The 12,858-nt window shown below is 40.8% G+C and overlaps 1 protein-coding gene across 2 annotated transcripts in view; it reads left to right on the top strand.

The window, feature by feature from the left end:
• Nucleotides 2,907-12,858, top strand: part of DPP10 (dipeptidyl peptidase like 10) — a 771,622-nt gene continuing 761,670 nt past the window's right edge. The window contains exon 1 of one of the 2 annotated variants that reach the window (XM_005676208.3): nucleotides 2,907-3,214. In XM_005676208.3, the coding sequence (XP_005676265.1) occupies nucleotides 3,143-3,214 (72 nt within the window). In that variant the 5' untranslated portion in view covers nucleotides 2,907-3,142. Of the gene's footprint in view, nucleotides 3,454-12,858 lie in introns of both variants that reach the window. The other variant, XM_005676210.2, reaches the window with a different exon arrangement.

Below are 12,858 nucleotides of genomic sequence, written 5' to 3'. Positions count from 1 at the left end.
AAACTTTGTAGATGTTTGATTGAAAATTAGTGTTTTATGTCTTTATACAATAACTTAATCTGAAACCACACAACACTCAGCTTCAGACATTCTCTCAGAATATGTTTGTTTTTTTTTTTTTTCTTGACCAGTGGAAATTTTTCTTCAATAAGGAATAAAGTAGAAAATCCTATGTTGTAATTCAAGGACATCACATTTCAAAAAATAGAGTTATTTAAATTGGAGACATTAGTTTACCTGTGCTGTGCTTAGTCAGGTCTTTTCAACTCCCTTGAGTGTAGCCTGCCAGTTTCCTCTATCGGTGGGGATTCTCTAGGCAAGAATATTGGAGTGGGTTGCCATGCCCTCCTTCAGGGGATCTTCCCAACCTAGGGGATCAAACCCAGGTCTCCTGCATTGCAGGCAAATTCTCTACTGTCTGAGCCACCAGGGAAGCCCAGTTTATCTGTGATTAAGTTTTAATTAATGCCCTTAACTTAGATCCCAACAGCTGTAAAATAATCCTCTTAGCTTAGACAAAATAAGGACCCACCAAAAAGACAAAGACTCAAATCAAAGAAGCTTTCTTTTAAAAAGTGATACATGCACACAAATATACATTATACACGAAACATACAACTTATGTCTTGAATTGTGACCTAAGTGTATTTATTTTATAGTGAATACTGATAATGGATGTAAATTGAACAGCTTAATTCAATCAAATAAGTAATCTTAAGTAGAATGAGGATAACTGCCTTGTCCTGTGTGGCAGAAATCTTTGTATATAACTAAATTCCTGCAAGTCAGTTGTTCAATATAGAAACAAATGCAAAGGATGAAACATTGAAATAACGAAGAGAAGAGCAAAATAAAAAGACAAAAACACTTTTTGGATAATAGAGCTCCCTTTCTCACAAAACATTATATGTAAGGGAAAATCTGTATTGTCAGATTTAATGGCTAAATTAAAGTGAAAGTGAAGTCGCTCAGTCATGTCCGACTCTTTGTGACCCCGCGGACTGTAGGCCATCAGGCTCCTCGTCCATGGGATTTCCCAGGCCAGAATACTGGAATGGGTTGCCATTTCCTTCTCCAGGCAATCTTCCTGACCCAAGGATAGAACCCAGGTTTTCTGCATTGCAGGCAAATGCTTTAACTGCTGAGCCACGGGGGAAGCCCCCAATAGCTATTTTACTACTGTTTCATTTAAAATTTTTGTTTTGCACGTTTACAACTAGCACAATTATTCCTATGAAAATGGTCCAACACACTATAATAGGTCACTCATGTGCTTCATTACCTGTTTTTTAAAAGCAAGTTTTCTCTCCATTCAAATACTACCTTTTTCTGTAGAGAAAGTCATTTTATTCTCTAATCTACTCAAATCTGGTGAATCCGGCTGTCTTAAAAAAAAGAAAAAGCATATCTTAAAGGCACTATTGTTACAATTAATGCTTAGGACAAGTGTGACAATGCATACCTTAGGAACTAACAAGGCAGGATAAAAACTTATTTTTTTTAAATCCTACAACATTCCGTCAGCTGCGTGTATGTCTGTGTGCTTGCGCGCTGAAGTGTTGACTATTTGCGACACCATGGACTATAGCCTGCAGGGCTGCTCTGTCCGTGGAATTTTCCAAGGAAGAATTCTGGAGCAGGTCACCATTTCCTACTCCAGAGGATCTCCCCCTACCAGGGATCAAACCCAGGGTCATCTTTTGAGTTTGCTAGGAGGTGGCTTGTTCTTGGACTAAGTAACTCAGAAAAGGATGGAGTTGGTCCTTAGCTAATAAAACATGACTCAAGGCGACTCCTCTCCCCTTCCCCATGCATTTCTTAGGTCCCTTCTGCCAAAACCTCACAACTTGAGTTCTGAATCCAGTAATACCGGATAGTTGATTCCTCCCTTCCAGTCTCTGGCAAGAAATCTCCAACAACCAGGGCTTGAGACACACGGGCTGCTTGTAGCCCATCTGCTCTGGGCCGGTCCTTTCTACCATCCCGGGAAATCCGCGTGCTAGCGCATTTGGACGAATCTGGAGGACTTTGTTTTCTTATACCCACAGGAATTTGGCTCCAAAAAGCTACATTGACTCATTGTTTTGTATCCATGCTGCAGGCTCCCAGAACTCACTAAAACGTAAACTTTGAAAGGGAGAGAGTTGTGTTGAGGAAGAGAACGGTGTAAAGGGACTTAAAATTTGAGGATTTTTCTTCGTGTCCAGAGAGAGAGAGATAAAAGTATGAGTACTAGAGTATCATTATTTATTCAACCTTTAGGAATTCCACTGGCATTATTAACCAACTAGCCGGGGAATCCAGGCTGGAGGCGAAAGGATCCCTGTCTATAGACTCAAATCAGAAGACCGGTCGTAATCAGTCTACGACAACCTCTTGGGTCCCGATAGGTGTTGGTGCCCGGGATGGGGCTCTCGACCGACAGTACCCCTCTGCCCCTGGCTTCTCGGAGCGCTGGAGCATGCCCAGTGACAGCGCAGGAGCCACCGAGGGCTTTGCAAGCGCGCACTCCGCTTCTCCGGGTTTTAGCAGGAGCCCGCGGGGGGCGGGAGGGGGTGAGGGGACCCGCGGAGCCGGGCAGCCTCCGCCGCGCGTGTGGGGAGCTCGCGCCAGGCGCAGTGCTCTCGCCCGCTTTGCAGTTGCTCCAGAGATGCTGGCGCGCGGCTCCCGGCTGCTCCACCGGGCGCGCTGAGCTTGGCGCGGGGAGCCCCCGGGGGCTGGCGGGGAGCGCAGACTGCGGTAGAAGGCGAGCCGGGCTCCTCCGGGACTGCGAGACAACGCTCCGGCACTGTCAGGTGCCGCTCTCCAGCCGCTCGCCGCTCCACTAACTTGTCACTTGGTGGTGTCCGCTCTCCAAGGCTGTCTACGCTTTGGGGCGGGGGGTGGTGGTGGGGGGGGGGCGGGGAGAGTGGGGAGTTAGAGGGTCTGCGGTGGCCAAAGGAGGGATCCTGCAAGGGGGAGCTTGCCTGGTGCCGCTCCTCTTCCCCTCCCCATCGCTCCCCTCCCCCCACCCCGTCGCTGCCTCTTTGCCTTCCGCCAATTCGGAGAGCACGGGAGCCTGTGACATGCGATCCCTGCCAAGTGACGGTCCCCGAGTCTGAAGTGCCCGCGAGGAAGTGAGCGCCAACACGGGCCGCGGGCGATGACAGCCATGAAGCAGGAGCAACAGCCCACCCCCGGGGCCAGGGCGAGCCAGGCGCAGCCGGCGGACCAGGTGAGAGTTGGCAGCTGCGGCCAGGCCCTCTCAGGAAGGCAGACTCCAACCCGCGCTCCCCCTGCCCCTCCTCCAGGGCTCAGCTCCCACGCCTCCTTCTCCCCACCCACCCCCGCCCCAGTTCCAGGCTCTCCTCAGCTCATCCATGGACTCTGCAGGAAGTTAGAGCCTCCGAGTGCGCTCCGGGGCCAGGCGAGAGGATGCGCAAGGTGGAGAGCCGCGGGGAAGGGGGCAGAGAGGTAAAGGAGGGGTGGCCTGGGCAACCCCTCGGGCGGGCCCCCGACGGAGGGAGAGGTGGCCGAGGCCAAGAAATGGGGACCTCTTGGCTCCTACTGAAGCACGTTGGAGGAATTGCTGCTCTCCTGGAGGCTTCCACTTGCTGGGTTCGAACCCTGTTTTCACGTAGCTGAGATCAGAGCTTAGCCGAGTAGGCAGATGACCTTTAGGCCATCAGAGTTCTTCCTTTCCTTTCTGTTTTCCTTTGAGGAGACTGGGACGGGGGTGGGGGTGGGCGACGCAAAATGGGGGAAGAGGGTGTACCACGCATCTGTTGTCTGCTGGGAACCGAGCTTGGAGCAAAAAGGCATGATTAGGTGGAACTGGGAAGAGACTGGCTTTAGTGATTTGTTGAGTCCAGATGTGTTGTTTCTGCGAGGTGCGCTGTGCTGGCTGAGGGTAATTTTAGTCCGTTTTCTGTCTTTCCTCTCTGGCCATCCCGTTTTGTTTCGGTCTTTAGGAATCTGTAGCATAGCCATACTGTGAATCTCCATCTCGTCTCTGTCCCTGGGTTGGGGTGACTCGTGAGTTCGGTGTCGCCTTTTCCCAAAGTTGGACGGTCGGGAGCGCCGAGGTGCCCTGGCCGAGAGGAGGGAGGCTGTGTGAGCCGGCAGGTGATGCTGTCACGTCTACTCATTTAGAGTCTGAACCAAGAGGGTTACACTTAGGTCTGCGGATAACCACGGAGCTGGAGGATGGAGGCTCCGGCGCCGGGGTCCAGAGGTGGGCTCTTTGCCCCGAGTGCACTATTGAAGGCCTCTCAAAGCATTTCTGGAGGAGACACTTCGAGCTCATTGCTAGAAGCGGATAAAGGGGGTGCAAACAGCGAGGCTACAGTAGGACTCAGCTCTTCGCATATTCTAAGCATTGAGGAGTTAGTGAAGGGGAGCTGCCCGCTCAGAGTGGCGGGAGGCAGAGGGGGCGACTCCTGGGCTGCCGTTATTAATATTCTAGTCCTGGCTGTCGCTCCTGGCTAGTGGCCTCTCTTTCGCCCTTCCCTCCCCTTCTCATTTTGCTCACATATGTTTCACATAGGTGGTGAGGATTACTCAAAGACTTAAAGCCCCCTCCCTTTACTGAGATGGGTGTTGCAGTTTTTATAAAGCAGCTGTTTTCGTAAACCATTCTTTTTGCTCCCTACCCTGAGAAAAGTAAGAAAACACTAAAACATGTATATAACTTGTCCTTTCTCCTTGTATCTCTTTTCGGTGCTCCCTTCAGCACACATCACAAGGTAGCAACCAGTTGGCTGATTATAAAAATAATTTCAGGAGAGGAGCATGGATTTAACATCCTCTTTCAGGCTGACAGCTCTTAAATTTTATTAACAAGCCACTGAGCCTCTCTACTGCTCTTGGAATGATACTACCAGTAAGAATGATTAGTCAGGTGAGAGTCTCCACATGAAATCTTTACTCACTAACCTGTGACACCAGCTGGTTACTTGAGGCTCTGCAAACAGTTCAGTGATGGTGGAGGCGGGGAGGAAGAAGCAGAGGATACAGAAGCTGACAATGTTTATGTAAATATTGGACAAGCTGTATATCCACAGCCTTTTGTCAGAACTAATCTGGTACTTAAAATTCACATGAAGACAGAGACTCAAGCTTGAATCCGTTGTTAGTGTGCATTTTTGCTTATGCTACTTTGAATAGTCAGGGAGTGGCCATTTGTAGAACTCTTGTTTTAATTGAGTTTTTTTAAGTGCCTTTCTGAGCACTGACATGATTTTACAATGTCAATGGTATGCATATTACACTTGAGTTAAAATGAAAGAGATTGATTTCTCAAGGGAAAGGAAAGGAAGACTGAAATATACATGGCAGCATCCCACTGGGAGTTTTCCAGGCAATCCCAGAAAACACCTATGTGTAGTCTATTCTTTGTCTAAAGCTTGACATACAAAATGATGAGCAGATGATGTGGACAATTGCTGTGATGGCTTAAACTATTTCTTTTAAGATTCTAGGCTTTTTATTAATAGTATTAGTCATTGTGATTTAATTCTGCGGTTGTTAGATAACTCTTATGTGGTCCCAGATATAATATAGACAAGGTCGATTGTTCAAGTTTCTGTGATATTTCTGGGAAAAAAAAAAAAGATTCACAAAATTATCTAAAAATGTAGCTTTATGAAATCCTACTTAATGGTTAAATAGGGGGCGTGTTCCACTAAGTCACTTGCTAGGTGTTGATTTTGAGTGATTTAAGCTTTTGAATATTGCCAGAAAGCTCTTTCACTTTTTGTGGTAGTGTTTATTATGAAATCTTCAAAGATGCCTTGTCCAGAGGCCATCAAACACCCATTTCCACGAACAGCATCATGAAGACCAGAGTCTTTCTTCTCTGTGAGATGGTTATGAACCACATAATTTGATTGTTGTTGTAGCCTTCTAGAGAGTTCGACATCCCTATTTCACCTATCTACTACTGTCTTCTAGCATAGGGTGCCATGACCAGAAGTAGCCCCTCCTCTGGGAGCAGCTGCAACAAGAGTAACAGGGACTGCATATTTTTATTACTGTTCTGAATCATTGGAGATATTTTCATCATCTCAGTAGTCTTGCCTTTAAAGCTTCATTGATTAAATAAATGTTTACAACAGTTACTTCTGTTGTTTTTATAACATTCCACATTTACAAAATGTCTAAAAATAAATACTTAGCTATGGGTAGAAGTGGTCATTCCCACTTAACGTAATCAATATCCATTTTACATCAGGGAATACATAATCTTGAGTGGCTAGTTGTAACTTACTATTAGATTTGGAAATCACTTCCTGTGTGCTTGCCATGTGCTGAGTACTGTCCCCTGGGTTGATAAGGTAACATTCACTGAATGCATTTTCCTACTTGATTCTCAAAGCTGACACTTTTTAAGTTAGGTCTTCTTATAATTCCTAGTTTAGGGATGAGAAAGCAGAATTCTGTCAAGTAACTGAACAATTTGATCAACCTTGTCTTCATAAGTGGTAGAGATAAGACATAGTCATAGTCTATGGTAGTTTAAAAAAATAAGCTCTTTTAAGTCTAAAGCTCCATCTTCTAACCTTTACACAATTACAGTTCAACAGCCTTCTACTGGCATAATGCAGAAGAATTGCAAATATTATGTATGCATGTGTACAAATTTACCTTGAATATAAAATGGGTTAAGATTTTGTTTAACTCTTCAACTGTAAATGTAAATAATAAATCTTGAAATTGAAAAATTAGGTTAGTGTCCCTTAAAATAATATAAAGCCAGATATATCCTGATAAGTACATAGGAACTTAAAAAAAATGTTTCTATCATTTGCCCTTGGTAGTGATAAGACTTTCAAGGCTTCTTAAACTTACATTTTATAGTTAGACATGGTTTAGAATTTGCTCATGTTGCCACCAGGTGGCACCCTTCTGCTGAGTCCAATGGGTAAAAATATTTCCTAAAATGTTTGACAGTTCTCTCAGCTCCAAAAAACCAAACCCAACAACAAAAAAGCAAACAAACAAACAAAAAAATTAAACAAGGAAAAAATGATAACCTTACTTTCTGAAGTATGACTAAAAAGTGTATTTTTATAAACAACTGTTTGGCTGCAGAGGCAGTATTAGTTATGCATAAAAAATCAACAACAACAGTAAAACTCATTCTGGTGGAAATCACTCTCTTACTCTCTTACATAACAGCCTATTAATGAAATAGTTCATGAACAAAATTGGGGTTAAATAGATAATACATAAAATGCCTTTTGTAAAATATTAGGGTACCTAAAGTTTTCACAAAGAAATTAGGATCCAGTATTGTTCTAGCAAACCTGATTAAAATTTTCAAATAAATACTTAATGAATTCATAAAAAAGTTATTCTTCTATGTTTCCCTAATACATAAACATGTCATAATTTAGTTTATATTGTTTTTAACACAGAACTTCAAAGAAAGCTTTTAGAAATCATGTTAAGAAACTTTAGTAGAAAATGTATTACTTCTCAACATTCAATATAAAATACATAGTACATTATTGGTGGAAGAATTCTATATCATTTGGTTATAAAAGACATTTGATACAGGTGCTATGTAGAAGTATTTATAACTTGTTGTTCAGTCACCAAGTTATATCTGACTCTCTGTGACCCCATGGACACTAGGCTCCTCTGTTCATGGGATTTTCTAGGCAAGAGTACTGGAGTGGTTTGCCATTTCCTTCTCCAGGGAATATTCCCGACCCAGGGATCAAACCCATGTCTCCTGCATTGTAGACAGACACTTTACCGTCTGAGCCACCAAGGAAGTCCTATCATACCTTAATTTCTTATTACATGTGTTATATATATATATGTCTTACTGCAAATATGTACGACATTTTATCTGCTGAGTTTAGAACACACCAAAAAACGTTCCTTGCTTATAAGTTTCTGATCTCTGTTTATTTCAAAGACTGAGCATATTGCACATCTAAGAAAGATTGAAGTATATAAAAATGAGTTAAAGAAAATTGTATTATTAAATATTAATGCTGCATTATCTTATGAAGAGCATTATATTGGAAACAAAACACTGGAACCAATTTCTCCAAGTCTAAGTAAAATTAAAATTATTTCCAAACTTTGGTTTCTTGAACCATTTATGATTATATTATGTTTTAGACTTTTAGTACTGGTAGGCATATTTTAAATTTATTTATAGGTCATCATGTAGCATGCATGGCATGCTAAGTTCCTTCAGCTGTGTCCAACTCTTTGCAACCCTATGGACTGACTATAGCCCTCTAGGCTCCTCTGTCCGTGGGACTCCCCAGGCAAGAATACTGGACTGGATTGCCATGCCCTCCTCCAGGGGATCTTCCCAACCCAGGGATCAAACCTACATTTTGTATCTCCTGCATTGTGGGTAGGTTCTTTACCATTAGCACTGCCACAAAGCTAGAATACTGCAACTAGGACTGTGAGTTTTTGTGCCATCAACCGGAGTATTTATTTACCACTATCTATATGTTATGCACTGGAAATCTCAGATTCAAATTTATATCTCAGCTCTGATAGTCATTACTGTGTTTTGGGGAGCAAGATAAAGTCATTTTCTGTATTTCATCTGTGACTGAAGGTGGTTATAGATCCTCTACCTGATTGTTGTAAGGACTGAATGAAATAATAAGTAAAAGCTTTTAAATAATGCTTATCTCATACAAAGTGCTTTCATTACATGTATAGTTTGGGAACAGGAACCCAGGGAGGAAGAAACTTAGAGGATCATTGAGTCACGTACAGCTGGTATATCATTTTAGCATTTTCCAGAATATTGCATTAATTAGTACACCTATGTATATGATTACATATGAGTTTTCACATGCATAAAAATATTTTAATGATGTAGTAAATATTATTGAGTTAGGCATTGAATTGGCAGAAATGCAGACTTTACAATATTCTGTAACATCCTTATTTCCACTCAATGAAAACTCGCTTCTCTACCCAAATTGAAAAAGATATATGTACCCAGATTTTCACTGCAGCTCTGTTAACAATACCTAGGACATGGAAGCAACCTAGATGTCTTTTGACTGATGAATGGATAAAGAAGCTATGGTACATATATACAATGGAATATTACTCAGCCATAAAAAGGAACACATCTGAGTCAGTCCTCAAATAATAATAGGCTCTATGTGGATGAACCTAGAGCCTATTATACAGAGTGAAGTAAGTCAGAAAGAGAAAAACAATTATTGTATATTAATGCATGTACATGGAATCTAGAAAGAGGGTACTGATGAACCTATTTACAAGGGAGCAGTGGAGACACAGACATTGAGAACAGACTTATGGACATGGCTTGGGTGGGGTGGAAGAAGGAGAGGGTAGGAGGTATATAGAGAGTTACATGGAAATGTATATTACCATGTGCATAATAGATAGCCAATGGGAATCTGCTGCATGACTCAGGAAACTCAAACCAGGACTCAGTAATAACCTAGAGAAGTGGGATGGGGAGGGAGATAGAAAGTATGTTCAAGTGGGCGGGGACATGGGTAAACCTATGGCTGATTCATGTTGATGTTTGGTAGAAACTAATGCAATACTGTAAGGCAGTTATCCTTCAAATAAAATTAAACAAAAATTTTAAAAAGCCTCACTTCTTTACTGTCCTACTCTATAAGAGGCCATGCTAAAAGTAAACATTGGTTAAGTCTCACTAACAGAGGAATTAGCTGCTGAACATGCATATTGTTTTCAGTGCACTTGTATTGGTAATAAGCATGGAGAAAGAGAAAAGAGAGGTGTGGCTTACAGAAATATCTCAGGAGATGAGATTTCAGTTTTGGAACAGGAGAATGTGCATCTCAAGTGGAGTCCCCTGGGGAGCCCAGGGTGGGTGTGCCTGCTATCATTGGGAGTGAGACTATCATTGGGCTCAGATAATTTGAAAGATTTTTACATACATTTTTTTTACAGCTATTCCTATGCAATATTTAAATATACACAACATTTTTGATGTCTGACTATTAAAATTACCTCCATGTATTTTCATACTTGCTGAGTGACTTTGTGGGTTCTAATCAAGTAAATATCTTACTGAAACATTTTAATGGGGATATGTACTAAAATATATGTCAACCAGGAAAGGGTGGAGCTCTCCCCACTTGAAGACCTCTTTAAGCTCCAAAAGAGCAAAAATAAATAGTGCAGGAAACATAAACTTCTTCATAAACACATCTTCATGTAAAGTTAGAAATACTTCAATGAAAAGTGTATGCTGCCTCTCTTTGAGAAGTCATATAGGTCAGTACTGATTATTCCCAGCTCAGTCTTGTGTCAAAATTTGTACTTGACCTGGTCCACAAGCTTTTTGGCAACAGCCAATCTCCATTTACTTTTCTCCATCTAGACAACATGTATTTTCCAAGGCTTTTAAAATGTGTACCTACCATTCCCCTACCTGGTAGATATTCTTATCATTTATTTTGTATTCACCAAAACAAGACATCATTTCCAGGATAAGAGAGGAAGCTGGGGAGTAGGCTCAGTGGGGAGAATGGGACATTTAAGAGAGACTTCATCTACTATTCATTCATTTTCCTTAAACTGCCCTAAATTTCCAAGGTTTCAGACATGCTCGTATGTGATGGTAAATATAACACCCAGCTGCCAGGCCAAATGCAGAAAACTGGCTCATATATGAAGCTGATAGAAAAAACATTTTATTTCAAACTGTAATTGATGTTAACAGCACTCTTGGTAATGTCTTCTACATAATAGAAAATGATTTTCTTTTTCCTTTCAAGTTTGTTCATCCCATGGTTATTTCAGAATTGTTAAAGCATTAATAATTTTAAAACCAATTTTCAGATAATATGCTTTTTCCCACTAACCAGAACAGCATCTTCTGCAATATATTTTGGAATTGCCAAATGATTCTCAGATTAATTATATTTTGGAGAAGAAGGTGGCATGATGTAGGGTTGAAAACAGAGTCCTACAGATTTCAGACTGAATCTTACTTTTGCCATTTGCTGTGCAATGTAGGGCAAATGATTTAACCCCTCTGAAACCTGTTCTTCTTCTTTAAAGGAAGGGGATGGGGAGAAAGTGGCAAGGATTAGAGACAATCCATATGAAGAGTCTTGTTTAACTTCTGTTCCAGGGTAAAACTTAGTGTGTATTGGGTTGGCCAGAAAGTTTGTTTAGATTTTCCAGTAACAGCTTATGGAAAAGCCTGAATGAACTTTGTTGGTCAACCCCATATTTTTATTCTTATTGCTACTATGTATCTAAATTATCTGAGAAGATTATTGTGTTTTTTTTGCAAGGGTAATTTTGCATTCACATTAATGAAAATACTAAACATGTGTGTGTGTGTTTGTATACATTACTATGGGCTTCCCAGGTGGCTCATGGGTAAAGAATCCATCTGCAGTACAGGAGGTGTGGGTTTGATTCCTGGGTAGGGAAGATCCCCTGAAGGAGGGAACGGCAACCCATTCTAGTATTCTTGACTGGAGAATCCCATGGACAGAAGAGCTTGATGGGCTCTATTCCATAGGGTCATACACACACTCATGATCTTAATATGCTAAATAATTATAGTTGGTTTATTATAAGGCATTTGGTAAAAATTTATAACAACCTGACTGATTTGTACTATTTTCAGTTGCTAAACTGTTTAGGATCTTCTTTGAAGTGATCATGGTTTAATATTCTCTTTCCAGAAGTTTGGTTTCCAGAAATGACTGAATTTCCTTAAAAATTCTTTGCATGTGGGAACTGATGATATGTTGAGTTGAAATTTAAGAAAAGTGCATAATCAAAACTGACTTCAAATCTGGGAGAGCCAAATCAAGTCATCTATATATTCTCCAGCCAAGTTGTATGTTATCTGACTTGAATATTATTGTAATTTATCATACTTATCGATTTTTCTCGTCAGTGCAAAAACCTATGTATCAGGTTACAAGATAGCAAATGAAGAAAAGTGAGGAAACAAGCCATTTTTATTATCTTTATCCCCAACCCCCTTTTAAGATCTAAATACAGATTCGATTATTTTCTTCTGTATGAAAGTCTCTGCTCTGGAAACCTAAATATGACAAATCTAAGGTATATTATTGAGAACCTGAATGGCAAGCTCTCCTGCAATTTATTTTCAAATAATGGGCCAGAAAGACCACTCAAAGTTGCATTAATAAGGCTTATACAAGGTGGAAACAGGCCTTTTCTGCTATTGATATGTGGTTTTACTTTTTGCAAGAGTAATGGAGTAAGTGAAAATTCTGATACTCAATGATTCCATTAATCACATCTCACCTCCAGGAAAGGTTTTAATATGTGCTAATGAATGCAAGACATGGATTTTTTTTTCCATTTCACATATTTTGAAACAAATGCTAGAACTTTCTTTTTTTTTTTTTTAACAAAACAACCCTTTAAATCAGTGTTTTATGAACTTGCATAATGATTCTTCTCACTTAGACACAGGATAGAGGATTAGGAATCAAGATACCTTTGGAATAGAGGTCAAAACTATCTTTTCACAAAGAAAAATCTGAAATTCATGAAGAATGTCTCAAATGTAGAAATAGGTCATTTGTTTGGCTAGGTTGGCATGTAATTTACATTTCCTGGGATTTATGAATTTATGAATAGATAATCTATCTACTCCATTAGCTTTTAGAGATTTTAAGGGAAAAGACTGTGCATTTCACTGTTTGTTTCTTCTTAGAATACTATAAAGAGTGTTTTTAAGATATAAAGAAAGCATATTTTGAAGGTATAGTCAGCATCTTCATAAAGTTGTTCCTTTTCCCTGATCCTATGAATTAAGTGGTTTTCATTTCTTGACAAGTCATGTTGGCATTCTTAGATAGGTGTGAATTGAACCTGGAGCTGGAATGA

This window comes from Capra hircus, chromosome 2, assembly GCF_001704415.2.
Source record: "Capra hircus breed San Clemente chromosome 2, ASM170441v1, whole genome shotgun sequence".
Taxonomy (NCBI): domain Eukaryota; kingdom Metazoa; phylum Chordata; class Mammalia; order Artiodactyla; family Bovidae; genus Capra; species Capra hircus.
This window is presented reverse-complemented; position numbering and strand designations above follow the sequence as displayed.